General features: G+C 44.8%; 1 protein-coding gene and 1 long non-coding RNA gene across 14 annotated transcripts in view; one reads left to right on the top strand and one right to left on the bottom strand.

The window, feature by feature from the left end:
* Window positions 1-148: 148 nt before the first annotated feature.
* The window catches only part of PBX1 (PBX homeobox 1), a 272023-nt gene continuing 244333 nt past the window's right edge, over window positions 149-27838 (bottom strand). For 10 of the 13 annotated variants that reach the window (XM_084851041.1, XM_084851044.1, XM_084851050.1 and 7 more), the window contains 2 exons: window positions 20198-20310; window positions 3382-18986 (listed from right to left, as the gene is read on the bottom strand). In XM_084851041.1, coding sequence (XP_084707167.1) covers window positions 18765-18986; window positions 20198-20310 — 335 coding nt within the window. In that variant the 3' untranslated portion in view covers window positions 3382-18764. The other 3 variants (XM_084851042.1, XM_084851054.1, XM_084851053.1) reach the window with 3 other exon arrangements.
* LOC146347663 (uncharacterized) lies at window positions 2174-21234 on the top strand. Its single transcript, XR_014790352.1, has 2 exons — window positions 2174-2459; window positions 20116-21234. It is a non-coding gene; the product is annotated as an uncharacterized LOC146347663 (long non-coding RNA).

The following is a 27838-nucleotide window of genomic DNA, read 5'->3' as shown; positions in this document are numbered from 1 at the left end:
TTAAAATTAAATGCTTTCAAAAGCATTCATGGATCCCAAGAGTTACCAGCCATCTTGTATGAACAAAACTGAAGGTAGAGGATTTTCTGTCACCAGAAGCTGGGAATAAAACTGTCACCTTTATTCTTTGAGGGTATATTTCCTCCAACCACTTGGTAATGCCACCCAATTTGGCTACTTTTTTTTTTTTTTTAACCTTGTGCACCACCTAAAGTTAATCTCCACCTTTGCTAACATAAAACCTGTCATGTTTCTCTTCTCTACCTAACAAGAAACCTCTGTTTTTCACTTTAGGCTGGAGACAGATCCTGGTAAGTTCAATTTTAAATTTTCAAAAATGAGGAATCAGCCATTCTGTGCGTGTGTCTTTTGTCCCAGAATCTCTAGATATAACCTGAAACCTGGGGACTTTGGAGAGGTCTGAAAGCAGGTATTCCGGTGGGAGGGGAGAGGAGAGGCCAGAATATGATGTTTCCTATAGCCTCTCCAGCTCCTCCAGCTCCCCCCCCCCCCGCCCCGGCAGCATGATTACTCTAGACAGGCTCGCAGGCCTGTCTAGAAGAAAATTTACAAAAAGGAGGATGGAGAGATGAAAATTGTTTCTGTCACTCCTCCTGCCATGCTGGCAGCAGTCCAGCTGGGCATAGGGTACTCGGAAGCCTCCGAGAGAAGAGGCTTCCATCTAACGAGCATGCAACCCATACAATTGCGCCCTGAGACTGTAACCTCTTTCCCCACTCTTTTAAGACTGTGACCAATGCAGCTCCTATGGCTTTAGCAAGAAGCTAGCTTTTGTTTCTCCTATCCCTCTCTGCTTTGCTTCCAGCCTGATGAAGAGTTCCAGAGATCTCAAAAGCACGCTTAGTATTTTATGACTTTTTGGTAGATCCTATAAAGGTATTGCCCTACTGTGGATTTTGGACTTTTTCTTATGGACCAATTTGGCTGCCTTTTTGCTTTTGCTCTGGACTCATTTGGCTTTACTTTCAGGTGCATCCAGGTGATCAGGAAGATATGGGTCAGATGAAGCCATAGTCTGACTCTGTGCTAGGGTCCTATGTGCATAATAAGTTGTAGGATCCTAGCACTGATACAGAAGCAGCTGTCCCCAATGGCTACATAGCACTGATACGATGGAGTCCTCTCTGCCCCTGTTGGCCCCTCTGCATTGATCAGTGCAGGCTATTTACCTCCCTGATGTTTTGTACTCAAAATTATCACTAACATAGACTGGAATCCCGCCTTTTTTTTGAAAGAGTGGGAAAATAATCTGCCTTGAGTGTCTTGCGTACGCGTCCCCTAGAAACCCTCAGAACCTGCCTCCTTAGTAAGAAGCTCCATCAGAAGGCAATGGATATTGGACTAGTGTATGTGGTTCTTGATGCCTCCAACTTCTCTGTGTTGTCACTAATAAAGAGGCCATAGCACAGCCCAAAGCTGGGATTATTTTGTATCTCTTCATCCCTCCAGAGATGTCAAAGATCACCTGGGACATATTTTCACAACCTCCTTACTATCAGAGGCCCAAGACACTTGAGTGCCTGAGACAGTACATCCAAATGGCAAAATGGCAGCCTCTCTTGCTTATTGGGGTACAATCCACTGGGAAATTCTCCTGAGCAAGCCTCATTGAAATGTGATCTATCTCCCCCTCTTACACCTGTAGCAACCACCTCACCTTGCTTTGTGGGAGGGCTGCGTCTGAGCACAGGCAATAATTTAAAATCACCATGAAAGCATATTTATTTCCAGTGATCAAAGAGCTATATTTTTAGGTCTTAAGACTTACTGTGGATCCAGTATGCAGGCCAGAACAATTCCTCATCCCCCATCATTTCCTTATTAATTTTTTTCCCACCAGGAAAACATGTCTTCTCCAAAGTGCTGAGTCAAAGTGTAATTTTCTTTTTCAAGATCAAGGTTAACAATCACAATTTCAGCAAGGTTCTTTACACACATTTTTAAGTAAAGCTGTAAGTAATGTGCAAAGCCACACATGCACACTCAATCACTTACTAGTTATGTGCACTGGTAAAATGCAATGTGCACTTCCTAGCAGCTTGGTGTTAATTATTTCCCAGGAGTTGGGCTCTGATTTTCCCCTCTCTATTGATGTAACAGATATTGGTAAGTTAAGAATGTAATAAGGACTGTGGTATTTTGCCATTCCTAGTTTCAGTGTGCAAGTGCAGGATTGGACAGCTTGCCCAGAATCTGATATTTTGAGAAGTTCTGCTTTCATTTTAAAAACCAAAACCACATTTCTAAGCACAGTCACTTGGAAACAAGCCCACAATGCCTGGATAAAGCTTGGAAATCAGAAGCTGAAACAACGAAGGCTCTCCACCCCTCTGCTGTTATGTAGTTCACCTTTCCCTTGATATCACCAGCTTTCCTACAGAAATTCCAAACACCCTTCCAGACCTTGAAACATCGAAACCAGAAGAAATTATGCAAAGGTAAATTTACTATCCAAATTCACTGCTTGTAGATTACTTTATTCTAAGCATCAACTGTGCATTTCCTTCATGCAAAAGTATGCACAGGCCAAATTACAGTTCTATGGGGGAGTGTGGAACAGCAGCAATGAGAAATGGCAGGAGACATGGCTGGGCTTTGATACAAGGCACAACGGGATGGTAAGGAGTTGATTTCTGATCATTCTCCTGGTCTTCTTGGTAACAATATGACATGTTGCAGACATACCTTGGAGCACCAGGACTGCATTTATCCAACCTGTAACAGGGAACATCTTGGCAGGCAACTCACCAAGGGTCCTAGAGGAACAGACTATTGTTCTTACGTGGAGGAGGAACGGTGCCCAAAGGCCAGGGGAAGGGCCTCCTGCAAAGAGGTAGTGAGAACACCAAAGAAACAGAAGGAGGCGGGTGCCTGGTAGATGGGAGGCAGTGAAAGATTGACTCCTCAAAAGAACAAGAAAAAAACAACATGAAAATATACAAATACTTTTAGAAGCGGTTTTGTTTTTTCTTCAGATTGAAAAATATTTTGCTGTGAGAGGGTGGGCAGTTGGTGGTGGTGGTGGTGGTGAAAGGAGAGGTGGCTTCTACCCAGAAAAGAAAGGGAAGAGTATAAAGAAGTGTCCAGATTGGCTGAGAAAGCATCCCAAATGAGAGAAGTAGACTCCTGTTGTGTTTGCCCATCGGCTCTGGATCCAGCCTGACGGTGTCAACAGGAGAGAAATCCCCTCCCCTCTCAGCCCCCACGTCTGCCTGGTGCAGGGTGGGGAACAGCCAGGGATGCCAGAGTGCCGGGAGATCAGTTGGAGGTATCGGAGTGAACGCTGCCAGGGCCTTCTGTGGGGGAGGTCACTGACGAAGGAGTTGTAGCATCTTGCCAACCTCCATTAGCCTAGGAGGAACAAAGGGAAACCTGTCAGTCACATTCACAACGAGGGGCTGGAGCCCCAAAGGGTTCCCAGCAGGGGCTCCCCTCGCCCACTCCCTTAGATGACAGCTGTTGCTAAGGGCCATGGTGCTTGTGCCGGGTCAGCCACATTCGTCTTAGGTGACAAATATTGGAAGGCTGACAGTTACTTAAAGGTTGATTCGAGTGAGAATAACCAATTTTAGTAGCGCATATGCTTTTGTTATTGCAGTCTACTTCTTCAGATTCCAGAAGTGGAACTGGCAAGCAACATAAGACCATTAACAGAACGTTGGCTCTAAATAATCCTCCTTTATTTTTAAAGGGACAGTAGTGTGTAGTACAAATTGCATGTGACAGCATGGGATACATAAGGATAACTCTGTTATGTGGGTTACATGAAATCCACACAAGCCTAGTTTTGCTGCATTAAAATTAGTCTCAGGTTTTAGAAGATTTTACTCATGGGAATGCTCTGCTCATACAGCGAGTGCAGAATTGGAGCTGGCAGCTCTCAGATCTCCACTTCAGCAATGCCCATGCTCCCCACGGCTTCAAAATATACTTCAGGAGTCATGACTGGTTCTGGTACAGCTGGGACCCATGGCTCACACACGACATAGAATCACAGAGGGTCTTATAGGCCATCTAGTCCCACCCACTCCCTGATGCAAGCAATGCAGAGCTAGAACACCCCCAACAGATGGCTGTCCAGCCTCTGTTTGAAGACCTCCAGTGAGGGACAGCCCACTCTCCTCTATATAATGGATGCCATTGTTGAACTGCTCTCACTATCAAGACATTTCTCCTAATGTTCAACTGAAATCTGCCCTCCTGTAACTTAAGCCTATTAGATCAAGTCCTGCCCTCTAGGGCAGCAGAGGACAAGCCTTTGTCCTCTTCTGTGTGAGAGCCCTTCAGGTATTTGAACAGTGCTATCATGTCTCCCCTCAATATTCTCTTCTTCAGGCTAACCAAAGCCAGTTCCTTTAACCTTTCCTCACAAGACTTGTTTTCCATAACCCTGACCCTTTTACTTTCTCTCCTCTGAAATTGTTCCAACATCTCTACTTTCTTCTTCACATGTAGCAACCAGAATTGGAACACAGTACCCCAGATGAGCTCTGACTAGTGCAGATTAAGTGGAACAATTACTTCTCATGACTTGGAAATAGTGACTCTATTAATGCAGTCTAAAATCACATTAGCCTTTTTTGCAGCTGCATCACACCGACTCATGTTCAGCTTGGGATCAACTACAATCCCAAGATTCTTTTCACATGTGCTGCTGCTAAGTCAGGTATCCCCCATCCTATACCTGTGCATTTGAGTGTGTGTACGTGGAATGCAGAACATACATTTGTCTCCGCTGAATTTTATTACTTTCAGCCCAACTGTCCATTCTGTCAATATCATTCTGAATTTTATTCCTTTCTTCTGAGGCGTTAGTGATTCCTTCCAGTTTTGTGTCATGCAAATTTGATAACTATTCCCTTCACCTCTTTGAGGCGTTAGTGATTCCTTCCAGTTTTGTGTCATGCAAATTTGATAACTATTCCCTTCACCTCTTTATGTAAGTCAGGGGTGAACAAGGGCATGCAGCCCTTGGAGGCCACCTATGTGGCCCTGACGTGGGTGCCTGCTCCCAACTCCCACCACACTGCACTGATGCTTCCTGCCACCAGCCAATTCTGGTGGGAAACGGTGTGTGGGGTTGGCTGTCCTCATGTGCCCTCTTTCCCAGCAGCAATCCTGATCAAGATCCCTGGGGACGAGGTGGAGAGGCTTTTGCCTCCCCTCTCCCCAGTGATCCTGATCAAACTATCTTCATCATGGGGTGGACGGGGGGCACATCCGAGGTTAAAGACCCCTCCCCCCGCAATCTTCCGTGTTTGTGAGATTGGGTGTGTATGTGTGGTGTGGTCACAGTCTACCTGGGAACCACATGTAGCCACCTTGAGTTCCATGACGGAAGAAAGGTGGGATATAAATGTAATAAATAAATAAATAGTCCCACACACCATCCTGTATTTCCCAAGTGTCCTAGCTTGCAATTCATCTGGCCTGAACTCAGTAAAGGTAGCTAGGTATTTTCTGACCAACTCCTTATCAGTCTTGAACTGCAATCCAGACTCCTCTCCAGCCATGCTACTTATGCAAGGTTGTACACACTTCCCATTCTGGGAAAAGATTGAAGGCAAAATAGGAGTTTGGCACTTCTGCCTTCTCTTTGCCACCTGTTAATATTTCACTATCATTACTAAGCAGTCTGTATGGTTGCTTCCTCTTTCTTCAAACATACCTGAAAAAATTCTTTTTGTTGCTCTTAGCATCCCTTGCCAGCCTCAGCTCATTCTGAGCTTCAGCTTTTCTGACACTGTCCCTGCAAGTCTGGGCTAATTGTCTTTGCTCATCCTTGGTTACATGTCCTTTGTTCCATTTCTTCTATATGACTTACTTCATTTTCAGCTCATCAATAACCTTTTTGTACAGCCACATTGGCTTTTATAGATGTCTCCCATTTTTCTTGCATTTGTTTGTGAATGCATCTTTAGTAATGCTTTCTTCAGGAACTTCCACCTATCAGATGAGGTTTTGATGGTGCTATTACCCTGCACATTTTAGAGAGAGTCCAGGTAATGCCTTCAGTTCATAACTGTCCCCCCCGCCCAAACCCATGTATATCCGATGCTGCTTCCATCTTTTCTCTTACCACAAAAAATCCACTAAGAAAGAAAAGACTGAATAGCTGCACAGTGTCTTTTTATTGGTAGTGCTATGAGCTGCCCTCTGTCAGGAAGCATCCTTTTCTGGTTGGTACATCTAGCCATCGAAGGAATTCCACTGCATGGTAGTTTTTACCCAAAGCTTCCATCTCACTGATCAACTCTTCCTATTAGTTAAGATGAAGTCAAGGATAGCTGATCCCCTTGTTCCTTCCTCCTCCTTCTGAAAGAGGAAGTTGTCAGCAAGGCATGTCAGAAATTTGTTGGGAATTCTGTGGGGATTCCAGGATATCAGGGTAGCTGAACTTCCTCATTACTTCTGACTCTTGTTTTTGTGGGACTCTCACATAATCTGGCCTAGGAAGATTCACTGTCCAGCAGAGGTAAGGTGGAGGGGAACTGGGGCGATAAAACTGAGAACACCTCAGAAGCCCTTGCACTGTCACTCCAGAGTGCTATTTCTTAGGACATGAGCACCTCCAAGACAGTGTGCACTGCTTCCAATTTGACATCATCTGGCCCCAAGTGTCAACCAAGATGACAGTCATAATATGTGGACTTCGGCAACTGCCCAATCCTGATAACCTTTGGCACTGACCATGGTGACAAGAGGTAGTATCCAACTTTAGTTCTACTTAGAGTGGACCCACTGAAATGAAGTCATTTCAATGGGTCTGCTCTAAGTAGAACTAAGGTTGGATACTACCCAAGGTCCCTAGGTCAAACGTTGTCCCAACTGTCTACAAGCCATGCCTAAATGTCTTTCTGGAGATGGAGCAGCCAAGGCTGTGGGTGAAATAAGATTACATGTGTCCTTGCAAATATGACTAAGAACTGATAAACTCATATATGATCTTTATGTGATGACTGCAGCATTAGGTGGTAACTTGCATGTGGGAATGAGGGCCAAACTGGCCATGATGAGGGCAGTCACAATTGTTAGTTCATGTGTCTGCTCTGTTCACATTTAAAGTGGGGAATGGTGTAGGGCCTTATTTTCACCCGAGAAGGGACGAACGCTCTCCTTCACTTTCCTTTCAGGTGCTTCTGCACTTCAGATACTTTTCTCCTAGCTCAACTCACTTCTGTTTTCAGAGCCAGGCTGGATGAACAGTGTCTGTGGTGATGAATTACAGGGAAGTAAGGTGTACCTTGGGACATAAAAAACAGGTCATCTTCCTTTGTATATGGCTGAGGCAGATACATGTTTAAACAAACATAGTTGCTCTCATTACATCTAGATCAGAAGCATATTCTGGATTTGGGCCCAGTGGCTGCTTCCAGTAAGTGCTAGATGCATACTGTGCAGGTAGGGATGTACGGACCATGTAAAATCTGCTCCATCTGTGTTTTGCGGATTGTCAGGTGCCTTTCGTTCCTTCATCTGCCCACAGATGGATGCGAATTTTTTTTTCGTCATGCAGAAAAATACGGAAATAATTACGGAAATAATTACGGAAATATTTACGTAAGTATGTACGTAATTTACCCCAGTATGTAACGTTTAGTGTATTGTCCCCTATTCCATTCTATATTTCCTCAGCAGAAACTTGCATATTTTTCCATGGATTTATATGCGTAAATTTCGGGAAAGTAAAAAAATCATCCGAAAGTCCACGGACTCCGCAGGGCCTGAGGGGGTCGCTCCACAGCAGATTCCGCAGGTTGGATTCTTAGAAAGCTGAGCTCATTTTAATCCGTCTTGAATTTCTCCAGCATCCCTACGTGCAGGTAACTGTCTGAGTAGGTAACTCTCCTGCATGGCATGTTACTATTGATGCACAATCTGGAGGGAGGAATACTTGGCCCACCATAGGATCCAAGACTGCCCTGATGAATTGAATTCTCTGCGTTGGCTTCAAGTGGGATTTCTCTATTTTCAGTTAGAGACCGAGGTCCTGCAGAAGGTGACATGTCAGGGAAGCAGCCCACAAGATCCCCTCTCTTGTGGACACCACCAACAGCCAGTTATCGATATAGGAATACACCACCACCCCTTGGACGCGGTGAGCCCCCACCATAGCCATGCACTTGGTGAAGACTCTTGGTGCGGTGGTGAGCCCAAAGCGCAACACCCCAAACAGATAACCATTGGGCCTGATGGCGAACCAGAGGAAGTGTTGATATTTCTGATTGATGGCAATATGGAAATATGCATGCTTCACATCCACAGGTACGAACCAGGCCCCTTTCCATAGAAGCAAGAGAATGGATGCCAGCATGACCATCAAGAAACAGTTGGGGTGATAAAAGCATTCATGTCCCTGAGATCCAGGATCGGTTGAAACCCTCCATCTTTCTTTGGAATGGTCAAGAATCAAGAGTAGAAACCATTGTGAAGCTGATGTGCCAGAACTTGCTTTATGACATTCTTTGCTAGGAGGGTCTCCACTTCCATCCATAATGCCAGTGAAGAGACCATGACTTTGATGGAATCGACAGGAAGAAGGGTGTTGAACTTGATCCTGTAATCCTCCTATGTTATGGAAGGGACCCACAAGTCTAACATGAGACATGCCCAAGCTGGTAGAAAGGGAGCAGGACAAGTTTGGAAAGTGGGGTGACAGACAGAAAGCTGAAGGAGGAGGTGAGAGTAGTCAAAAACAGCATTTACCATTGCCATCTTGCTTCCTGTGAGGGCCGCAGAACATGGAAGGTAGGTACTGCCACTTTGGTATTGAAGTTGATGGACTGACCAGCTGGGGACCATGACTGGTGACAGGATGGTTGGTGGAACCACCTATGCTGTTTGTAGGAAGCAGGTTGTTGTCTCAACACCATGCACCAGGCAGTATTTTTCGCTTTCTGGATGGAATCCATGGCTTCATCCATTTTGGAGTCAAACATACCCTCCTTATTCATGGGGGAAGAGCGAACCCTTTGTGACTTCCCCTGAGAAGCCTCCACTATGATAGAGTTAGGAGGTGGGTGCGTGAACAGAAAGCCAACATCCTTCTCTTGCACCTGATGATATTCTCCAGTCTTTTTGATGTTGGAGCCTTAGAGGAGGGAGTCTTCCAGGATTGCTGGATAGTTTGCAGCAAGGTTGGTAATAGCAGGATCGCAACAGGAGTCGACATGTATCATATCGAATGCAGTGTCTTTCACTCTCACAACTAGTTGCTGCACTTCCAGGCCAAGGGGCTGCGCCATATGGAGTACCTGCCTTCGGAGGCCCATATCCTCCAAAGGGGAAGCTGGGTCCCAATTGCCCACTACCGCATCCAGTGATGAAGCGGAAGGTGCCAGGGAAAACAAGGACATTGAGTCCGATTGATAATCATCTGTCCCCAACTGTAGCCCTGCACACGACCTGTAATGTACATTGGTGGGTTGTGCAACTGAACCTTAAGCAACTGAACCAACAGGGTGGTCAGAGTGGTGGCCAAGCACGAACTCAGGAGTAGCGTGCAGTGCAGCTGAATGGATGACACCAAAGCCCGTGTTTGCTGTGGTGGCAGCATGGACAATGGCAGCACAGACATTATTGCCCATGGGACCAATGCTGGTATCTGCTGATGTGTTGATGGTACCATGGTATGCATCAGCCACAGCAGCAGGACCAGAGAAGCCAGGAATGAAACCTAGTCTGGTGGAGGCTGAGAAACTATAGCTGATATCAATCAGGGGAGGTAGCAAGGAGGATCTTGGTAACATCTATCCAGTGTCTGCCCTCCATACCCTGAATGCAACTTGTCCCAATGGTAGTTGCGTCATGGGAGCAGATGATAGCTCAAACACCTGTCCCAGTCTGAAAGTGGTGACCGGGATCTGAATTGGGACCCTGGTATAACCTAGAGGTATGGTGTCTCCAACTCAAGGAGCAGTAGCCTGAGAACACGGAATCCAGAGATCCTCTCCAGTTGGGAGATCGGTGACCTGAGTGACAGGGGCATCTGCCCCATCAATCGTCCTGTGAGTCAATGTTGGAAGCGGCAGTGCCTCCCTAATCTTGCCTTCTGATATAGACATTATCCGTCCAGGATCCTGCACAGCATCAGTCCCTAGAGCCTGTTCCATAAGTTGAGCTCGAAGCAGTATCAGTGAATTGAGCATTGCTGGAGGGGCTGATATGAATGACAGTACAACTAGTACAAAGATGGGCAATTACAGCATCAGGTTCATGGCTGACCTGACCACTGCCTTCTTTGCTTTCTTTTTCTTTGGCTTCGAAAAGGACTGTTGCACTCTGCCTTTTTCGATAGTTTCTTTGTTACTGTAAACTTCAGCAATCACCCAGGTGTGGGTGATACAGCCCTAATTCAGGGCTCGATCACTCTCCGAAACACCCAAAGGCTGAGGGGAGCAGGAAAGGGTCTCTTGATGCCCCAAGGCTTTGACACCTGTGCCATAGAGGCCTCATCTGCCAATGGTTCCACCACTTCAAGGGCTTTCTTCCACAAAACAGCTCGCAGCCTGTCAGCGCGATTATGTCTCGCCTGTTTTGTAAAGGCTTGACAATGAGTGCAGGCTTCCACTTTGTGCCCTTCTCCCAGGCAGAAAAGACACAGGGAGTGCCCGTCAGTAGGAGGCAGTTTACTGCCACAGCAGATACACTTTCAAAATGGGGACCTCATGGCCATACGCCTATAGGCGATTGCGGAGGTCGCAAACACAAAAGAGACAAAACTGAAAACAGTAGCACGAAGAAAAAATGAGAGCACTGAATGACAAGGTAGAAGAAAAACAACAGCTCAGCAGTTGTGCTATGAACAACAAGAGAACTTTCCCTATGAGGCTACCGCAATGACGGTCGAAAGAGAACTGAGGGAATAGGTGGGAACCTGCCAAGGACATGCACGCTGGGATGGTGGACGAGGGTTCCTGCCCAACATTCCTCAGCTACAGAGGTTTCCCAAATGGGGCTGTGCGCAGGGCCCATATGTGTGATGCACAGAGACCACAAAGAAGAGAAGCCCGTTTTAAGTTTCTTTTTAACACATTTTGCACAATGAAGTGACAGTCATGTCTGAGTGGCATGAAAAAAACAAGAGCACTTGGGCAGTCTCCAGTGCTGGCAATCTGCTAGTACTGAGCATGTTGAGCTAGTGGGAACCACTGCTACTACAACAGGAAGCTAGTCTGGCCAGCACAGTGGGAAACCAGTTGAAACTACCACCTCTGGCATGGGCCACATCAGAGAAGCCTCCTTACACGGGCTCTGCTAACCTACTCCGGAAACAGTAGTTTTGGCTAGTTTAGTTCCCCCTGGTACAGCAGCAGCATTAGATATTGCCCCTTGCTTGCGCTCCATGCAAATTTTAATTAAAAATTGAGGCAATTAATCGCAAATCTAAGTTGACTGCAGCCCAATCCACAGCTAGCCTGTTTGTAGGTCTGAGTGGCCATGCTTCCACTGTCTAAGTGTTCTGCACGTACACATACTCCTAGCTAAGCAGAGCTCCTCAAAGATCAACTATTGTCACACTAGACTTTAAAATACACAGATATCAGCATACGGCTTGTACTGCACATCTGCACACGCTGCTCCTGCTCGCGCGCACACATTGCTTACAGACACACCCGTCTTTTTACTGCGTCCCAGAAAATGCAGCCAGCTCATGTGCTTCCATATTCTGACCACTGCAAGAGGCAACAATTACCACAGATTATCAGCCCGACCATGACAAGCCACGTAAAGAGAGACACTGAGCCAACTCTGCTGCGTGGAGACTGGCATATTCAAGTACACTCAGGACATTAGTAGCAATTTACGTGCCATCACTGAGGGAACGCCATAATGGCCCCGTTGGCAGCCTCTTATTTTGAAGCCTGTTATTTGTGGGAGTTACAAGCTATAATCACAACAGAAACTTTCAAAACCCTTATCTTTGGTGACACACCAAATCTATTTCAGAACTGTAATTGCTATGTCACTGGAGAGTTTGCTGCTTAATGCACTCAAATGACATTTAGTGTTTGCAGGGTCATTATAGGGAACAGAAAATGTGAAGGAGGAAAAGAGGGGAGGGGAGGTGCTCCTATTGTGCACTCAGCTTATTTTTAGAAGCGGCTTTATTTCAGATGCCCAATTAAATGAGAGAGATAGAGATGATCTTTATACAACACAGACATTCTTACTACCCCCCCCCCCGATTTCTAAAAAGATGATCTGGAAATCTGGGACACCTCCACTTCACTCGTGGTTGGCAATGCTATTTCCTAGGATAGAGAAGAAGCCTATCCAGTGCTGAGCAGATCAGGTGCTGGTTCTGAGTGACCTCCAACATTGCTGGATCTTACCCAGAATCCTCCTTCCTGTGTTGGAAAAGCACTGGAGCCCGAGACTGAGGGCTAGATCCCAGAGGCTGTAGGATTACACATGGCTGTAGTGGAATATGGATGCTACTATGACTGGTTCAGAGCAAACCCAACGATCTGGGACTTGATTTCTTTCTTGTATTTTTGTACACACAAGACCATATTTGCTTACCAGTATGTGGTGACTTTGAAACATGGGAATGAATGGCAGTGAAATACTGTGTGTTCAGATACACATGTTAAAAAGTAGATGGGAGATGTATGAAGGGACACACACACACAAAATATACAATGATGCAATTGTTTCCATGTTACTGAGTACATAGGGTTGTACCCAATGTTAGTCTAACTTAAATCCCATTCATTTCAATGGATCCACTCTAAGTAGGACCAATATTAGCTACAACACATATATTCCAGTACCAGTGTGGACCTGCATGTATGAAAATATAATGCTGCAATTTAAACTGGAGCATTGAGAATTACAAAGAAAGTTCTATCCCTTGTAGCCACAGAAAAAACAAAGACGGTCCCTGCCCCCAATTAGAAATGTACAGGCAGATTCCTGCTAAACACCTGTTCCTGGTGAGTGCCCCATTAGTTAGGAGGAAGCATTGTTTCCCTCAGCATATGCCATTGTGCACTTATATAGATCCTCGGCCTTGTACTCAGGATGCTGCCATGGCCCCTAGACCATGACTTTTACACATCTGTTGCTGTCTAAGGCAAGGCAGATCCACTCTGTCTATGCTATCAGGCAATAGAATTAATTTCACATAATTGGGTACAGGATTGTAGGCCAAATAAATACAACAAGATATATTACAATAAATGGTTTATAATGGGATCTTGGTGCTGATTGAAGCATCACTGCTGCTCATCCAGACAAAGTGGAAAACCACATGGCTGCTTTACAGATACTAAATAATGGGAACATTTCTGGTAGAGGTAACAGATGACTTACAAACTGTACTAAGGTAGGATCCTGGGCAAATCCCTCCCTGCATGTCATAGTAGTGTCATAGAGACTTGACAATCCACTGAGGCTGCAATCATAAGCATACTTCCCTGGGAGTAAGTCCCGTTGAAGTTAATGGGGCTTGCTTCTGATTAGATGTGTATAGGATTGTTTTGTGAGAAAGGCATTGAGATGAGATGAGACCATTTTTGGTAGGCCACTATAAGCAGTGAAAAGCAGAGTAGATTACACTGAAAGGTCCTGTCCTTCAACATGGTTGAAGCATGGTGCAGATCTAATGAGTGCAAGGCTCAGGATCAAACTACACATTACTTTTTTTTCCTTATTCAAAATTAAGCAAGAAGGATCTGATCCAGGCTGGGACCCTTGCATGGGTGAATATAGGGGGGTTTAATCCTTTGATTTCCACTGCAGTCCTGATCTGTATTCTCCCCCACCCCTCAGCCATGCCTGCAATTCAGATTGCCAAAAATCATCCATTAAAATGAATGGGTCATTTTTCAGCAATGCAAATTGCAGAGGTGGGCCCCTAATCAGATCAGGACCACAGTGGGTGGGGGCAAAGGGTTAAGTCCTCCTCACCCCCATGCTATGGTCCCAATCTAGATCAGGTCCACATACTTTCGAGTAAAGAGATGCAATTTCCCCTAAAATACACATTTTGTACACAACTTTCCCGAATAAATGAATTTTTCTACTCAACTTTCCTTGATATATACATTTTTGCATGCAATTTTTGTGCCAAGAACTGCACTGCAGAATTAGGAGAAATGCAAGACCTGAAGGGTAACTGTGATCCAACCTGCATATTAGTCTGGGAAGTGCAAATCAGGTCAGTTTGCTTAAAAATGTGGACCAAATGGAACTGTCCCCCCGCCCTAGGGTGCCTGGAGCAGAGGAGGCTCCTAGTCTTCCAGAAGATCTTGCCTGTGTTCTGTGCAAGCAGTCCCGTATGTGGGGCTGTATAGAACCCATGAAGATGGACAGTGCTACTTTAATCAGGACTACAAAGTCCTTCGCTAGAACAGTTAGGAGAGACAGTACTGACCCAGATAGACCAGCGGTCTGATCTATGATAGAACAGCTTCATAAATCCATAAAAACTAGGGGTGTGCTTTGGATTTGGCCAAATCCCAAACTGCATTGGGCTAATTCAGAACGATCTGGGAGATGTCCAAATCAAAGTGGGGTTTGTGATGGGTATGCTGACTGCCGGGCGGGAAAGTGACAAATGTCATGTGCTCTGTAGACAGGTTGGAAGATAGTGTGGGGGAGAATCCAGTGGGTGTAGTACATACCAGCACCAATGTGAGGTTCTGAATTTAGCTTCAAGGTAGCATTATCAGGAAGGGAACAGGGTCAGCTAAACCGGTGGAGCTGAGGGGTTGCACTCTGTGTATGAGATGATGGTGCTGGGAGGAAAGATTTAGATTTGTTATGTCCTGGCAAATATTTTGGGACAAGCTGAGCCAATGGAATCAGTCTGCTAGTGCTTAATATCAAAAAAAGGCACAGAGCAGCTTTTAAATTGACCTCTGGGAGAAAGCCAACAAGAATTGGGGAGCATCTGGTTAAAAATGAGTCACCCTCAGAGGATCATGGAGACAGTTAGGAATGGGCGAACATCCCCTTGTTTGCCTCAAAAGATGTCTGGGTTTTGCAGTCATTCCATATGCATACTCACAAAATTTGAGGGAGCCACTATGCCTGCCTGCATCTGTGTGTGGGAGCTGAGGTTTCCCTCCCAATGCTGGTTTTTCTCACCAAAAGTAAGGAAGTGCTTGTGAATAGAGGAAGACAACTGGAAAGTGAGGGGAAGGTGTTTGTAACCCCTTTAAAGGACTGATCCAGACATGGTCTGAATCAGCTGAAAATTAATTGCATTTTTTAAAAATTAAAATGAGCAAGGTAGAGGTTCATATTTCAAACCGTCCCAATTTGAATATGTGCCCCAAAACTTAACTTAAACATTCTAGGTCATTTAAATAGAGATAGGATAGAATTTGGCAAGGGCCATACAGAAGGACAGGAGAGCTGTTTCAAGAGAGCTACATTTCAAGAGAGCTACATTCAACACTGAGCTACGTGAATCATTTGCATGATCCAGCACAGCTTGTTTGATATGCTTAAATACAGAACCATATAAATGGGGGAGATCCATCAGGTCATCTAGCTTAACTAAAGGATATAATTTACCATGACTGGTGCCCTTTCAGTCTCCCTTTGGAAACTTACAAGGAAGGAGATTCCACAGCCTCCCTTGGCAACTCATTCCACTGCCAACACTGCATTATGTTAGGTTACATGTATCTTCCCATAGTTTAAACTCTGCTTCATGTGGTATGATGATGGATTGTTCTCCCCCTTCCTGAAGCCATTCCCTTTAAGCCAGCACCCCGCCACCCTTCCAAAATAACTAGGCAACCCTGGCCTGAAGATAATGCCAACCGCACCATGTCCCTTTCAGTGTTAGAGCAGATTCCCATTTTGCAGTTTCTCTTCATTAATGATTGCCAAATTAGCTTCACTTCTGCACTGGGGGTGCATGCAGTGTGGCGGCATCCGGATCCATCCTGGTTTTCATCTCCTATCCCCAGCTCTTTTCTTTAGCAGAAAATCCCCTGGTGTTTTAGTTAGCCTTGAAATCTACTATTTTCAAATATATATTCAGTTGCAGTGAGCTGGGCCTCTTCTTGGGGGGTGTATCATATCACGATCAGGCTCTGATTCATTTACTCCTCTCTATTAAAGAGCCAGAATGGAAATGAATTCAGCTAACATAGAGTTTAATGCGGAACGATAGGCTCTTTCACGTGGCATTTTCAAGCCCAGTTTTTGCAACGGGCTTATATAATCAGACATAATTGTCTGCACATGTTCAGTTGCATTTACTTCAGAATGCTCTACTGTCCTTGCCTGGTGATGTCAGGGCTCAGTGCTAACGTGGGAGGCTGAGATGCCTGTGCTGAATTCAGATGAAGACAGCTCAGGATTTGAACAACAAAGCCACAGACCATGCATGTGACTTCCCTACCCTTTCACTTTGCCCATCAGTGTCCTCAAGGGAGCGTTCCCCCTATTCCTAAGTATGAAAAGCATACCAATAATAAAGTTTCCTCATGCTTTGCTTTGGAAAAAGAACACATAAATATTGATGAGATGTTGCACTAACCTAGTAATTGGAAGACTTTCCCTATGGCTCAGGGGCTGGGGCTGGTAGGGTTTAAGACCTTTGTGCTGTATCACCCCTTTGACTTGCTACATTAATGAGGGCAGATCTATATATTAAACAGAATGAGGTAGTAGAATTGTGGACCATACCACTGCACAATGCGGGGGAGGGCCATATTTTTTAATGCTCCCCTATCTCAAAAGCTTTCTGCGTACAGTAAACTAACACATCAGCAAATGGACTACGCTAAACTATTCTCTCTGATGTGCTAGTTTTCTGCATAACGGGACTGAATTAAAATATGGGAGAGCATTCAAAAATCCCCTCCTGTGGCCTGATGTGGTACAGACCAGAATCCTTCCACCTCAGGGCCAAAGGGGATGTGACATGGGCAGCCATATTTGATGTTCTTGTCAATGCCTCATTGAAGCATTGTGGAGCATTCCTCCATAATGTGGAGGAAGGGGTGTCCAATTTTCATATCAAATAAACCTTCCCCTTCTCCCCACCTTAACTCCTCTCACTCTGTCAGTTCAAGTACTTTTCTCCCAGTCTGACATCAGAATTTGGCTGGGAGAAAAGCACCTGGGGAGATAGAGGTGCAGGATGAAGGCAAGGTCAGACATGACGGAGTAGCCATGTTTGTTGTTCACCTGTCTGCCTTATTCACATATAAATATAGGAGGTAAGGGGAATCTAATTTTAATATTTAAAAATGCATGGTTGAGGGGAGTTGTACCCTCCCCACCTTATTTCTATCACTCCAGGCGCTTTTCTCCCAACCTAATTCCGAGAGCAGAAGTGAGCCAATCTGGGCAAAAAGTTCCTGAAGTGGCTGAGTGTGAGGAGGCACGGTGGATTTACTTGATGTTAGAGTTACATTCCTCACCTCCTACTTTATATATGAATAAGGCAGACACGTGAACAAATGTAGTTCCCCCCATCATGTCCGACTTGGCCTTCAATCCATCACCTTATCTTGCACAATGTGTACACTGGCTCTGAGTTGACCTGTCTAGCACAGAATGATCCCTTTAGCAGCATCCCACCTCCAAAACAAAAGTCGTACACCTTCCATATGAACAATTCTTACCCAACCTGCATACCAGTGAGCATTGACCTAACTTGTGCATAAAAACAACTGGCTTTACTGCCTATAATTTTGTACTCTAACAAAATGGAGAGAGAGAATGAGAGAGCTATGGTCTTGGCAAGCAGTTTTAATGTTTACCCTCACATCACATCTTATACTTCGTGCTTTTATTGCAAATTGACATAAGTTCATGGAGAATGCCTAGGAGAATGCCAATGGCGGCTGAACAATTCCCACCAAGAAAGGACTTGCTTTGCTCAGCACTGTTGTGAGTAATACAGGCAGTAGCAATCCTAAAAGTTATCTAGGGTAGGTGGGAGGGAAGCTTCTCAACCTGCACTGCCCCCCCCCCCGACTGGCACTCCCCATGTCCAAGGCAGGTATGTAAAAGAAGCCAAAGCTTCAGAACCATGTTTCATCCTTCCAGTATTTTCAAGTCAATCCTGGAGCGCAGCTATCCCTCTGACCTCTAAAAGGGGCATAGAGAAGCCCCCGACACTGTGTACAGCAGCCTCCTTTTCCAGGCTGCCCTCTTGTCCCAGCTTGCTGTCACCGCCACTGAGATGGCGGATGATTGATCTGAGAAATGAAGTTGGATTGCTGTCCCGAATCTACACTTGGTTCTCCTTGTGTCTGTCTGATCGATTTCACTCTGTACGACACAGCTTGTCGCTATGAGTTTTCATGCTAGTCAGGAGCCGCCAGCACAACCTAGAACAAGTCTAAGATGTTCCTCTCCACCCCCACCCCTGTTTTCATCTTCTTTCATTTTGGGGGGTATTATTATTATTATTAGCATCATCATCATCATTATTAATCTATTAATCACCCATTGTTTGATGCTGATTGGAATGGGAGAGGGGCCTAACCTATTTTTTCTTGGCACACCCAGCTGCAATGGGATCCAGCCCTTCTTGTTGGAGATGTCTAGGTCCTGGTTTGTGGTGACATCCCCTACTGCCATTGCACAAGGTGTCACCTGTTTAGCAGCTCCTCTCAGCAGAATGCAAGTGGCCGCAGGTGCCGTATGAATGCTGATTGTGTCTGACAGTCCGAGACGCCAGCTGCCTGCACAAGCCCTGCCCAATCACCACTTTTTTGCAGATAGAACTCTGCCGTTGGCATGACCGATACAGAAGCAATAAACTAGGTGACCATAAAGCTAAGACAAGTCCTACTTAGTGGCATTCTGAGCCCTATGGCTCTGAAATAATTGGGAGCGAGAGAACAAAAAAAAAGGGGGGGAGGGAAAGCAAAAAGGAAGCCTAGTTTTCTTACACTGATGCCCTGCGGACTATACATCTGACTCGCTGCGAGCCCGTCACTGTATCCTCCTGTCTGGCTGATAACATGGCGAAGGGTATCCACCTAAACAGACCAACAACAACAAAGAGAGAATTAGGAACACAGATATTCAGAGGTAAGGCTAATTGTTTTGGTCATTAAAACATGAGTATATGACCATAGGTCAAGATTTTCCAATGTTCACTCCAAAGAGCAAGAAGTGAAGCTGCCTCCCGCATCCCCACCCACAGCCACAGTCTCTGATAGCAGCAGCAGCAGCAGTCCATGCTGGATTCATAGTCTTGCACCAGATGGTGGGGAGGAAAATATACCATGGGGCAGGCAAGTTGGTTGGAGGTTCTTGGTTGAGTTAGCTATTAAATGGAAGCAAGCAATCTCTTCCTAATCTCTTACTCCTGCTATCCAACCATCAATAATTCAACCCAAGGTGTCTCAATACCACCTGCAACTGAAGAGAATTGACTTGATATAAGTGAGCAAATATGAGTGTCAACACCTTGCATCTCAAGACCATTCATCCTTCTTGACCATTCTAGGCTACCTGTCATCTAGCATGCAGTCTTCTCTGCATTCAGGGTAGCAATGTAACCTGAATTGGTTTTAAAGGGGCATTGTCAAATATTGGAAATGCCTGGGTGGTTGGCGACATTACTTAGAATCCCAATGGGATGGAGCAGGTGTAGAAGACAACTCCAGAAAAAGTCATGAATATCTAAGAGGCTGGAATGGCAACACCTACTGTCATAACCCTTGCATCAAAAAGCAGCGGTTGATGCACCCAAGATGATTTCCTACACTCTTCCCATTCACATCAGCTTCTAGGACAGAGTGGCTAGAGCTGGTTTGACACTGAAATGAGAGAGGGGTACTTCTGTGGTTCGACACTACTCTCTTGTCATTAAACTAAGCTGAATATGGAAGTCTTGAAAAATAAGCCCTAAGTACAAATGTCTGGTCCCTTCTCCCAGAAAATCCACTAAACAAGTTGCACCTTGCATGGTACTCTTTCCGTTCAAAATCTTGATTTTCCTCTTAGTGTAGCTATCAAGCCAGAGCCAAATGCATTCACAAAGTGTGGGCAAGATTCCAGAAGACCATTTTTAATTTTGTTGTTGTTGCTCATTTGGGGTTTTTGTTTTTGTTTTGACTGGTTTAGGTTGGTTACAAAGTTTTGATTCCTCTCTTGGGACAGGAATGGGGAAAGCCAATAGGATCAAAGGCTCTTCATTCTGACACTGATGCATTCACTGGCAGTACATCCGATGGATCCCTACCTGTGACTGCACGTTGGCTCCAACCTGGGCCCCTTGGTAAGAATCCCCATTGAGTGACTGCACGCTCATGAACAAATCTCCAGAGTTTGACATGTTAAAAGAACTGGAAGAACCTGGAAAGGAAAGAGTGAGGCACCTGAATCATAGAAAGGAAGAAGATCAACCACACGCCTGTCAGCCAAGAAGGAGGAATGACATGCAAAGCAACCCCAAACAGGAAACAAAACAGTCAGGTTAGTAGCACGGAGGACACAGCAAGCAAAATTAAAATTAAAAAATAGAGAGAAAGGGTGCACTGTAAGAGCTGTAAACAATGTATCTCAAAAAAAGCTTGCCCTCTAACAACTTTTCAACACAAAGGAGTCTTTCAGAACTTGCTGTTTACTTGATGTGTAGATGTGTTGCACATAATTCCAGTTTTGGGAGTGGGAGGTTGGCTTTGTTGTTGTGGACAGCATTCTAATGCCTTAAAAAGCTGTGATGTCTGGAAGGCAAAGTTATTATTCTAGGAAGAAAACTCCCACAAAAATAGATGCATAGAAAATGTGTGTGGAGCATGCCATGCTTAGAGTCTTCCAATTTCAGAAGGGTACAGGTGGCAGCCCACAGTGACCTCGTTTGTATGCTCGCTGCAGCCCTCCTTTTGTTTAAGTCACGGTGGGCTGCAGTGCATGCCACATGGTTTGAATATTCAAGCCACGGCTTGTTGTGTTGTCCAAACCTGGGCAGTGGGGGGTTGTGCATGTGCCACAGCCCACCATGGCTTAAATAAGTCACAATGGCTTATTTGATTATGTGAATGTATCATGACCAGTTTCGCTGGGTAGCAAAATGTGGCATGGAAACAAAGGCCACAAATTTCTACTATGACCCCTGGCATCCTGCACATCCAGAGAGGTGCATAATGTGTCATTTGGTGGGCAGAGGAGATAATGGGCCACAAGAATAGGATATGGCTCTCTTGATCCTTTCCATGTTATCTTGGCATCTTAGCAAGACCTGAAACTCACTGCATGCACATGTTATCTCTGATGCCACTTGGGGCTGAAAAAGGTTATTCCAGACACCATTTTTCCTCATGTGTCCCCCCTCTCACCTATACCTTTAAAACAGCAACCTAACTGGAATGCATGAGATAGATTGGAAGGGATTATTTTGAAACTCTCGTGCAGCTCAACATGTTAAGTATGAGAAAGCTCAACGTGCAAGGTTTAGTTTTAAACATGAAATTAGGCTTGAAGGGAGAGACTCCAGGGGCCCAGGTCAGCTCCACGGCACTATTGCAATGCCAGGCTGCTCAATGTTTCACCATGGAAGATGCACAACTGCTATGTTCTTTGTGGAGCTGCCCAGCAGCGATATACAGACAGAAGCTCTGTGAACCTTTGGCTGCAGTTTGGCTTCACAAACATTTTTGGTTAAACCCGCAGTTCTAAAGCAAAGTGGGGAGCCTTGTCTGAAGTACTCACATCTGGAGAAATAGTACAGTGGTGGGTTCCCCCGCCCTGCCTAGTACTCACAAAAGTACTGCACTCCCTGAAAGACAGATTCTAGAACGTCACAGTAATCAGCAAGGGCTAAGAAGTTCTTCAAAGTCTCCTTAACTAATGGAAAGATCCCCATTGCCCTCACCAGGCTTTGGAACGGTCCCTGAAATGGCTAGGAAACATGTAAGTAAATGTTACATTTGGCTATAGACATGGATTGACGATAAATGTTGACAGCTTTACAAGGGGTAATCCAAGGAACCTACTGGAAATTATCTTGATCACTTTTCAAGATCTCCCATTCTTGTGCTGCACCTTGAGTACTGATTTTTAGGATGCAAAAAATGCCACAATTATTTTAATATTTTGCCTTGTGTGACACCTATCTTCTGAGCATACAGAGCCCTTACCAACTTTAATTACCTCACTCTCACAGGAATGTCATGGGAGTGAGAGAAGTATGGTGTTCTCCCCTTAACAGATGGCCTCAATAAATGAACTAGATTTTTAGGCTCATGCAGCAAGCCTATGATATCATATGACAAGACCCTGGGAATCCCTTGTTCCTCCTTGCCTTTTTCTGCCAACCACATAAATAGCTTTTGAACTTGTTTTTCATTTGCTTGAACAGAAAAGCTGTTTTACTCCAACCTCTCTTAAAATATTCCCAAATAAATATATATGGTTCCCACTTAACAGATGTTGCGTTGAAAGTTAACTGGCCAATTTTGAGTGTGGGGTGGGGTGGAGAGATGGACAGCCACAAGCTGTCATTCCAAACAACAGTATGAAACTTGCAGTATATATGTTGCTACTGACATAGAAAACACACTCCATCAGGATGTTCTCCTGTGAGTCTCCCGGAAATGAATAGGAGCTGCACAAGAGCATGACCATGTTATTGCACAGCTCCCATTCATTTCCATGGGGCTTGTGCATGACAACGGCCCACTGGATCATGCCCAGAGTCTTCCTAAAATCCATGTGCCTATTTAAGTAGTAAACGTGTCATGCTGTCTCTGCTGAAGACACAGAACAGGTGCACACCACTGGTATGCACATTGTAAGTACAGGAGTATTTGTGACAGCCCTTGGTGTGACGTGTGGTGCTGCTTCAGCATCAGTGCAAAGTCTTGGGGGTGGGTGGAAGAGATTGCGAGGGATGCACGATCATGGCTAAGCAGCTCCAAGGGCTAATGCAATGGTGTGCAGGAACAAGGAATATCAAAACAAAGACTACCCCATAACCTAATCAAGGCACCTCATTTTGCACAACACCTAGGAAAGAAGGTGATTCCCTGTGCTTACTTGGGTACTGGTCTAGAGGACAACACCATTCCCAGCTTTCCCCGGTGCCATCCATGAACTGAAATGCAATTTCATTTATTTATACTGTATTTCTTGCCCCGCTAGTAGCAAAATGGTCATGAACAAAATTATTGACAGTTTGTTATCTTGTAATGGTAACCCAAAATCTGCTTCCTGAGTGGGGCACCTCACCCACCCTATGGAAGGGCCAGCTCTGAGCATAGCTTGATTAACAAGCAGTATTAATATGGGTCAATATGTATAAAATCTCCAGGTATTCTGCCACTGTGTTACTGTCTAAATTCTACCACAGTAGATGCTGATGCTGCTTGTCCTCACTACAGCTTTTTGTACTGCAAAACAGCACTTTAAACTCAAAACATGCGAGACTCCACCCCCCAAATCCATTCATTTTTTCTACAGTTTGAGTAAGTGATGTCACATAATGTAGTGGGGAGTGGCGGAGAACTTACAGACAAGGACATGGTGGGACAAGTTTAAAAAACTATCACCATGATATCTGAAAATGCTCCAGGCTGCATCCCTATGCACTCTTCCATGAGTGTAAGCCCCAATGAACTCAGTGGGGCTTACTTCAGAGTAGACATACATAGGATTGCACTATCTAGCCCTTCTCCTACCAATGGCTCAGAAACTGAACTTGATGTGTGACTAAGAGCTCACAGCATTTGGAGATGTATCATTTTGGCTGCCCATCCTTCTCCCTCATGGTTCCTGCTCCAGGGTACCACTTGATGAAGCCATATATCAACTTCCCCTTTCTCTTGTATTATCCCACCGTTGCCAACAATTCCATATTGGGGAAGGATCTCACATTTGCCATCAAATTAAATTATATAAATTAACAACGTTTAGGACATTGACTCTACATTCTGGTTTAATACATTCTAGTTCCAGAATCCGGAGGGTATAGTTCATTCAGCTGAGCTTTGAAAGCAGATACATTCCTCAGCAATTTTCCATTTCCTTTTCAGCTGAGTTTCACTTTAGTTTACCAATACTTACACCTTTAAGAAATGTGTAGGAAAAAGTGTCTTTGTCATGCTGGAATGGTCAGATCCAAGCCAAGTTCCCTCACTTGTAAGCCATTGTATCTGAACATTCTCCCTACTCCTCTGTCTGGAACCGGAAGAATGGGAAAGTAACAGTTGATTTTTCCCTGAATTATTCTGTTGTGATAGCCACAAGCATAAATATCTTCATTAAAAGTTTATGTTAAACGTTGGAAGATAAACCCATTAGTGGCTACTGGTCATAACAGCCAAAAGCCCACACTATGTTCAGTGACAGTATGTCTCTGACCTTTGGACACTTGGCTTGTGAACTTTTCTGTGATATCCATGATGGTACCAACACTTCATTTAAGACAGATCTCAATAAAGCACTAATAAAAATGTTTTGAGCATGTGCAGAGTGCTTTTCTCTCAACATTGAGTAACCATAGCCAACCCCTGATGTACCTGGGATCACGGAACAGAGTTTACAGGTAAGAGGGTTTGATTTCCACATCTATTTTAGCTATCAATCACAGTTCCTTATAATTTCAGCTAATGGAACCAAAGGTCTAAGATTGCAAGGCATTTTTGTGTTAATCTGCAACAATGCATATTGATAAGGATATTATTTCCATCTATGAGTAATACATAAAACAACAAGCATTATGTTAAGGTCAATATTTAATTATATCCATGTTTTAGAGTGTCAATATATAACAAAGAGGGCTAAAACAGAGAGGAAACATTTTGATGATTTTCTTTTTACCAGTATGGAAACATTTATATCTACTCCACATTTGCTATGCCTTCTTTTTACTATAACTCCACCCGCTCCCACTACCTATACATTGGAACCTAAGCTATGTTCTTTAGAGAAAAATTGTGGGAGTTAAAAAGAAACACCACCACCACCAAAACTGTTTTGTGTGGAGAAAAGAGATCCTCATTTCAAGAAATTAATACAGACCCAGTTAAATTTAGAGCAAGTTAAATAAAGAGGCCTAGTTCTGCCTTACTCTTGTTTAAATTACTGATAAATTAACAATTTAGTTGTTTTCAGGTCTGTAAGGAAGATGCTGTCTTAAGTGCACCTGGATTAGGAGAAAGCAGCAGTTTGCCAAGACTGATTGATTCACACTGCAGGGGAGAAGGAAAAGATCAGGGCAGATACAGAACAGCAGGACAAGAGTCTGAGATGGTGTCAGAGCTGGAGAGACAAGGAGGCGGTTTTTGGAAGTGAGGAAGGGATAACTTAAAATGTGCAGTCAGAAGAACAAGAAAATGATGTGTTAAAGCAATGGACAGGAAAGGACTCTGGCCAGATCAACAGGGTTTGACTTACATAAGCCGAGCCAGGCCAGGCAACAAAGCAGATGGGGGCACAAGGAGAGCCATCAGCCAGGAGGCTAATAGGTTCAATTCATTCTATTAACCATCATGACTCACAACAAGGCTGAGGGTGTCACACAGCTTCCATGATAATTAGCAGCAGCTTTTCAGTATGAGCAGAGAACAAGAAATTGCCATACACCTGCCTGACTCAGCAGTTTTAAAGGTTCTGGAGGTGCTAAGATCAACAATATGAAGGGGTACTAATATTGGGTTAAGGTAAGTTAAGGGTGTCCCCAACCAGTCGTGTCCGACTCTAGGGTGTGGTGCTCATCTCCATTTCTAAGCCAAAGAGCCAGCGCTGTCCGAAGACGCTTCCGTGGTCATGTGGCCGGCATGACTGAACACCGAGGTGCACGGAACGCTGTTACCTTTCCCGCCGAAGCGGTACCTATTTATCTACTTGCAATTTCTTGCTTTCGAACTGCTAGGTTGGCAGAAGCTGGGACTGAAGACGGGAGCTCACTTCGTCACGCAGCACTCGGGTCTCGAACTGCTGTCCTGCCGACCTTCCGGTCTGCAATTCAGCGTCTTAACTACTAAGCCACTGCGGCCCCTAATATTGGGTTAGTGAGGTAGTAATATCTATGAAGGGCATGATACATTGCCCAGACATAGGCTGGTGCTATTTGGCCAGTTCCACAAATAGGATGGTCATTTTTATTAGCTACCTATGATAAAACAAAAAACAGAGTCAACATTTCTTAGGATCTAAGAAATGTAGTTGATAATTTTGGGGGGTGGGGGGGCGTTATTTTCGTTTGACATATACATATTTGCCAGATGCTTCTGCCCACCCTTAATTACCCCTTCCTTTTGCTCAGAAGAGTGTCATTTCACACATTACACAGCAACAAACACAGGTTGCCTCTGAATGGATATGTCAACAGGGAGCCACAGGCACTCTGGTTCTCTGACAAGAGTACCTCGAACATGCTTGTAAACATATGCTTGTTGTATACACACTTCACATGTTTAGGTGTACAGTTAACACATCTCAGATGTACATCAGCCATAAATGTTTCAACCATTCTGGGCTACTATGAAGTTAGGATAAGGAAAACTACTTATCTTGGCCACCAAGCAGATGCTCCAAAGAACCACTCCTTCTCCTACAACATGGAATTGTTTGTGATCATCCCATGATGAAACCCCCATGAAGTGTGGTCTTCTGAAGGGTTAGCATACATTAGGCTCCTTGCCAAGCCCAGTTTTTATGACTACAGGGCAGGGAGCAACACTGCCAAACACTGCACCGACACTGCCAAACCACAGACATTGAGCCACAAAGTAAATGATAAACCAATATGGCAAAACATACCATTTTCAAAAGCAGTGGGGAAAAATGGTTATTTGTGATGGGTTATCTGTCTAATGTTATTTGTGAGGTGTGACTTCTCCATTTTTGCAAGCTGGGGTAAGCACAGAAACAATGGAGCTCATGTCAACCTCATCTGCAAGCCCTGTGGCTCCTGCTGCCATGACAACCTACCTTAGGCAAGTCAAACTGTGACTCCCTCACTCTAAGAGGCCAAAGGGACCACCTGTGAAAACTTCTCTTGCCCTCTGGCAAATGCAGAGCCAGGGTTACTGAACAGAACAAACGTCAGGCATAGGGGATGGGGACGGAAGGAACCTGACATCTCCTGGAGCGAGGCCTGGTGCTGCTAGTGGTTCCGAGCTTATCCCCACAACACAGCAGGCAGTGTCAGCTGTCCAGGGAATGGAGATCATTCTGGTTAATGTTTCTTTGAGGGAGGCTCCACTGCTGGTCACTGAGAGGAGCTTCTCCCTCATCTAAATGAAGACCAAACAGGACTCAACCTGTGCCGCCACTGCTCAGCTCTCAGTTAATATCTCGGTCACCCTTCTCATTGCCAAGATGATTGGGGGACTTACTGGGCTCCATTATCCATGGGTTTGGCCTCATGGCCACACTGTCCTAAACTCTGGACTAGAATAAAGACTGGAATGATTCAGAACAAGAGTTCACCATGGACAAAGACTCCTTTGGGAGAGATACTTGATTTCAATGCTTAATTATTTCAGAGTTTAAATAATTGAGAGAAGGGGCCATACCATGTTTTCCAGCAACATGCAGATTCTCTTGGATGCCCATGATATCCTGATGAGCAAACTAGCTCAAAGTGGGCTAGATGAAACAACGATCTGGTGGATCCACAGCTGGCTACAGAATTGGACTCAAAGAGTGCTTATCAATGGGATCTTCTCCAACTGGGGAGAGGTAATGAGCAGGGTACCGCAGGGCTCAGTCCTGGGCCCAGTGCTCTTCAACATTTGTATTAACGTCTTGGAGGAGGAGGTGCAGGGAATGCTGATCAAATCTGCAGATGAACCAAAATTGGGTGGGATAGCTAATACTTTGGAAGACAGAAACAAAAATCAAATTCAAAATTCAAAGTCATCTTGATAGACTGGAG

The sequence above is a fragment of the Heloderma suspectum genome, chromosome 4, assembly GCF_057233095.1.
Source record: "Heloderma suspectum isolate Gila_16-S chromosome 4, 16-S_ref, whole genome shotgun sequence".
NCBI lineage: Eukaryota > Metazoa > Chordata > Lepidosauria > Squamata > Helodermatidae > Heloderma > Heloderma suspectum.
Note: the sequence above shows the minus strand (reverse complement) of the source record. Positions and strands in the feature narration are given on the sequence as shown.